The sequence below is a fragment of the Salvelinus sp. IW2-2015 genome, linkage group LG8 (genome assembly GCF_002910315.2).
Source record: "Salvelinus sp. IW2-2015 linkage group LG8, ASM291031v2, whole genome shotgun sequence".
In the NCBI taxonomy this organism is placed as follows: domain Eukaryota; kingdom Metazoa; phylum Chordata; class Actinopteri; order Salmoniformes; family Salmonidae; genus Salvelinus; species Salvelinus sp. IW2-2015.
In genome coordinates, this window is record NC_036848.1 from 52,510,170 (window position 1) to 52,515,957 (window position 5,788).

A 5,788-nucleotide genomic window follows, 5' to 3' on the forward strand; every position below is an offset into this window, starting at 1 on the left:
GGGCGGGGGGGGGGAATGGTCTCATAAAATTTGGGGAATGTTATACATTGCTAAAAAGGCTTGTTTTCGACGGCCAGAAACATATAAGTTGAGTTCAGTGATCAGGAAAACCTAAAAGTGAACATTTGTTGGAAAGTTCAGAACGATTACCTCTTGATTTAGTCAACTGATCAACTCAACAGTTTGGTAAGCTACAATTTTATCTTGATCCTTTTATGTCTCAATTTCTTCCCTTATTCACTAGCTCAGAAAGCATCTCTGCATGGAATATTTTCTGAATCCTGAATGTGTAGGATGTTACACCCAGATATTGCTTCAAACCATTCCTTTATACCCTTTATGATCCATCTCATCTCATTCTTCTCCCTCTTCCTTACGAAACACTTTAGCAATCTCACCCACAGCCAAATGAAAGTAGACATTGTGTAAAACTTTTTTTCTCTCTCCCTCCCACTCCCTCTGCTTTCTGTTAAGCCCCTAACGCATGTCCCATCCCCCAGTACTCTTCTCCATGCTCTCTCTTCATCTCTCATGTCGGAAAGCAGCTGGGGTCGCAGAACAAAACCAGCGATGTCTTTTCTTCGAAATTCAACTGACGGTCATTCAACATGAATAAACAAAATAAACCTGTAGTGCACGATGGCAACGTCCTACTCTGCTCTGTCTTTTCTTTCTACCTCGCTCAAAAGTGTTCATTTTCTTTAAATGTTTAGGGACAGATTCCATTGTAAGCACGTTTCTGTGGCCCTATCATACTCCCGCCCAACCATCCCCACACCCACCCGTCTCCCTCATGTAAATATCTCTCTCCAGTTGTGTAATATTAGTTAATCTACGCAGTTTTGTTTCAGGCAAGCCAGGTCTGTAACTATTTCACTACTTTCTATGCTATACATGCAGAGTATCTATCTGTTAAATATGCTACAGTTCAATTATTTGTGAATTTGTAACAAACAGGTTAGGTTCTCTTATTAACAAAACTTAGATTAGAATGTTTACATATGTCACAGACAGTAATCAAATTTCATTTGAAAGTGATCATATTATCTATGTCATAGGTTCTATGGTTCTCTGTGCAATTTCAGTGATGTTTTTTTGTTGATGTTGAACTATTTGATGAATATTGCAGTTCTCTTCAGACGAATACAACACATTATATTATCTGACATTAGTTCGTTTTGAGTTATAGGTTCAGACCTAGTATTCAATCTCAACCTTATTATATATGTTTTCAAAACACTAAAAGCTTAGGCTATCTTGTTTTGATGAGGCATATAGCATCTGGCTGGCTACACCTATCAGTTTATGACTTATGATGGTTGTCACATGTAGGCAAGATGAGTTCTGGCGTTGTTTTCAGATGGTTCATTTGTTGCTAAGATCTTTTTGTGTTATGAATATCATGTCATTTTGAACTTTCACCCAGATCTACACCCTTATGATTGGGGCCTGGGCCTTTACAAAAGCATTTTCAATTCCGGCTGCTTTAGGTTTGCTTTGCAACTGTTCTAACACTGTTCCCACATAGTTTATAGAGTAATTAAAACCAAACAGGTTAATGTTCATTTATTTTCATCACAGCTGATCTTGCTGTCTTTTTAAGGCCCTCTTCTGGTTCTCTGTCATGGTATTATCAATGTTGTTATGCCTACAGTTTGGTCACTATCCTTCAACAGATGATCATGTCGATGAGCATGGCGTCCGACATCAGTCCAGCAGGGGGAGAAAGAGGGCCACATACCACTATGGTGGGAGGAAGTAAACCACTGCACCGCTTCATCAGAGGCGAGCCAAAGAGTACTGGGGTGAGACTGGAAACAAACAACTGATGTATTCATTGTTGCCAAATATTCCAAGGAGTCACTGCTGTGAACATTTTATTTTGTGTAAAATGTTTGTATTTATCATTCATTAAGTTAGTGTTAGCACTTTAGATTACAGCACAAAATAAAGTGGTAATAGCATGGTTATAGGTAACATATGTCACGACAGTAATCATAATGAAAACATTATTTTACCAGATACCTCTTCATTTTTGTGTAAACATATGATTATTTCGGTGTCTTTATTCTATGTCCCTGGTTGGTTAGATTGTAATGCTGCTATTTATTCTTTGTTCCTGGTTGGTTAGATTGTAATGATGTTCATGGGATCATCACTCTTCATCTTGGGGATTCCCATGAGGCTGGATACACTGATGTCCTCTGCTGAGACTTTCACCCCTTTTTGGCTAGGAATCCTGGTACGCCTTTCTTGCGTGTGTCTATATAAATCTATGATACTGACAATCCAAATGTCTTAACATGACATACCTTTCAGTCCTAAAAACCCTTATTTCTTAATCTTCCATTCAATGATATCTTTCAGACCTTCTCCCATGACAGTTTGGGCATGTTGTTGAACTTATAAACCCCCTCCCTCTGCTTTGTGACAGTTCATCATCTCTGGGTTGTTATATGTGCTCACAGAGAAGAATCCTTCAAAACAACTGGTGAGTCCCATGAATTGGAATTCTGCGCAAAGGCATTATGAACGATTAGTCATGGCACATTCCTGTTCATAACTATGGCAAACGATATTCAATATATAAAAAATATAATGTAGAAAACATTAGGAACACCTTCCTAATATTGAGTTGCACTCCCTTTTGCCCTCAGAACAGCCTCATTTCACCAGAGCATGGACTCTACAAGGTGTTGAAAGCGTTCCACAGGGATGCTGGCCCAAGTTGACTCCAATGCTTCTAACAGTTGTGTCAAGTTTGCTGGATGTCCTTTGGTTGGTTGACCATTCTTGATACACACGGGAAACTGTTGAGCGTTAAAAAAAACAGCAGCTTTGCAGTTCTTGACACACTCAAACTGGTGTGTCCGATACCTACAACCATACCCCGTTCAAAGGCACTTAAATAATTTGTCTTACCCATTCACCCTCTGAATGGTACACATACACAATCCATGTCTCAATTGTCTCAAGGATTAAAAATATTTCTTGAACCTCTCTCCTCCCCTTCATCTACACTGATTGAAGTGGAATTAACAGGTGACATCAATAACGGATAATCGCTTTCACCTGGATTCACCTAGTCACCTATGTCATGGAAAGAGCAGGTGTTTGTAATGTTTTGTACACAAGTGTATAGTGAGTGTTCATGTGTGCATTCCACAGAGAGATCTCTTTTCAGTAACTTTTATCAGATTAAGGAAAAAGGAAACCTCACACTGCTCTTGATAGTATCACTGATCTTTAATAAGCTTTACGTATCGGCCTCACGGCCTTCGTCAGAGCTTTTGTGAGTTTTTTTTWAATTATCACCCTTATGTAGACCTAGCCCCACCCACATCCGTTCCACGCATCGAAAGGGTTTGGAGGTGAAGGAAAAACGAATAAGTGCTACCAAATATAACAATATGCATTTCATAAATATTCAAATAAAGTGTGTAATAAGAAATATTAAACACGTCTGTAAAACCACAATGAGGACATAACTTGCTCGGTAGGTCTATGTCCTCATTGTGGTTTTACAGACGTATTTAATATGTCTTATTACACACTTTATTTGAATATTTATGAAATGCATAGTTATATTTGGTAGCACTTATTTGTTTTTCCTTCGCCTCCAACCCCTTTCGATGCGTGGAACGGATGTGGGTGGGGCTAGGTCTACATAAGGGTGCAAAAKAAATGTAAACTCACAAAAGCTTTGCCGAAGGCCGTGAGGCCGATACGTAAGCTTATTAAAGATCCGTGATACTATCAAGAGCAGTGTGCGGTTTCCTTTTTCCTTCGTCTTGTTCAACTGTTACCATGCACCTGCAAAAAAGATTGCTCAGATGTGCTAGTGCCTTTTGAATTTAGTAACTTTTACCAAAAAAAAACGTAAATGAATGTCAGACCACAGTTCCTCATCCCATTCTCTTTTTCTTATTAGTCATAGTAAAAACCACTGTGCAAAAGGTAAATAGTGGCAATTTTCAAGATGGTTATTCTTTAGGACTGTTCCCAGACCCTGACAACAGTTCATCACAATGTGATTGTCACTCTGTACTTCAGTCTGGAAATGTCAAGCAAATAAATGCCTTTTAAATTTTCGGCTCACCTCATGTTAAAGTGCCTTGAAAGAGGCGTTGTCACAAAGTGGTTGCAGTTCTTTCACCACTTTATTTGTTCTCACCCTGTAGGTGACAGCAAGCCTGGCCCTTAGTATCATCTCTATGTTGGGGGTCACAGTGGCTTTCTTTGAATTCCTTAAAGGCATCCTGCACATTCGGCAATCACATGACTACTATGATCATTACCACTATGACTACAACGCCACAGAATCTGGCAGAGTTGTAGTCCCCTGGCGTAAACAACATATGGTATGTTTTGTTGCTGTTGCTGTTGTTGTGATTCCGGATCACTGTTATCTGGATCAATTATATTTAGAGCTTAGGAATTTGCTTCGTCACAATCTCTTTTAAAATGTAATAACGGATAAACATCTTATAACACATCTTTAAAACGTCTGTAACCTTTCTCATTCTGTCTAAATAAAGATACCTTTCATTCTCTGCTCTCTCTCATCATCACAGTACCAGTTGATCAGCCTTGAGGCTGTATTTATGTACCAGAGCTTAGTAGGCATGGTGCTCCTAATTGTGATGACATCATTTGCCAGGGTTGCCCTGCGTTCCAGCAAGACACAGGTAAAGTACTGTGACAAACTTTAAAAACGTAGCTATATGTATTGTGACCTGAGGCTTGTAGACTGTGGTCAGTATGCCAGTACAATTAATCAAATACATTTTGGTTTATAAGTGCCCTACAGAACCAGACATAATCTTATCTGCAACTAATGTTATTACAGTGTATGTTTATATACAGTACAGTGTATATAATGCCTTTTTTGTGTGTCTATCTCATGCAGAAATGCCTAAGATAAACTCTGTTCTTTCTTCTTTACAGGCAATTGTGGTAATGCAAGATCTACCATCACCAGACTGAATAAAGAAAACAAGGCTTTTCTGACTGTCTCTGCCGTGATGGATAGATAAAACATTTGGACTTGCCCATTGATATGAAATAAATGTATTCACAAATATGTAGAACATTTCTTTAAATCCACATATATGGAATTGTCTTTGTATACACTCGTCTTTCTATACACTTGTACTTTGTAATAAATATAACATACACCACCAGTCAAAAGTTTAGACACACCTACTCATTCAACGGTTTTTCTTTATTTTTACTACTTTCTACATTGCAGAATAATAGTGAAAACATCAAAACTATGAAATAACACATATGGAATTAGGTAGTAACCAAAATAGTGTTAAAGAAATCAAAATATTTTAGATTTTAGATTCTTCAAAGTAGCCACCCTTTGACTTCATGACAGCTTTGCACACTCTTGGCATTCTCTCAACCAGCTTCACCTGGAATGCTTTTCCAACAGTCTTGAAGGCGTTCATATGCTGAGCATATGCTGAGCACTTGTTGGCTGCTTTTCCTTCACTCTGTGGTCCAACTCATCCCAAACCATCTCAATTGGTTTGAAATTGGGTGATTGTAGAGGCCAGGTCATCTGATGCAGCACTCCATCATTCTCCTTCTTGGTCAAATAGCCCTTACACAGCCTGGAGGTGTGTTGGGCTCCCGAGTGGCGCAGCGGTTTAAGGCACTGCATCTCAGTGCTAGAGGCATCACTATAGACCCTGGTTCGATTCCAGGCTGTATCAAGGCACACTTGAGTCCCGTAGGGCGGCACACAATTGGTCCACCGTCGTTCGGGTTAGGGTTTGGC

The 5,788-nt window shown here is 39.2% G+C and overlaps 1 protein-coding gene across 4 annotated transcripts; it reads left to right on the plus strand.

Annotated features, from left to right (window-relative positions):
* The first annotated feature begins 14 nt into the window (after positions 1–14).
* Positions 15–5,083, plus strand: LOC111968121 (B-lymphocyte antigen CD20-like). Of its 4 annotated transcripts, none has more exons than XM_023993676.2 (7): positions 15–186; positions 1,677–1,805; positions 2,132–2,242; positions 2,435–2,491; positions 4,182–4,361; positions 4,575–4,688; positions 4,948–5,083. In XM_023993676.2, the coding sequence occupies exons 2-7, from the start codon at positions 1,677–1,679 to the stop codon at positions 4,984–4,986; spliced, it is 630 nt and encodes a 209-aa protein (XP_023849444.1). In that variant the 5' UTR covers positions 15–186; the 3' UTR covers positions 4,987–5,083. The 4 variants fall into 4 exon arrangements, with proteins under 4 accessions (XP_023849444.1, XP_023849446.1, XP_023849445.1 ...); XM_023993678.2 differs by having other exon boundaries at positions 99–186; positions 1,655–1,805; XM_023993677.2 differs by lacking the exon at positions 15–186 and adding an exon at positions 773–860.
* Positions 5,084–5,788: the final 705 nt, after the last annotated feature.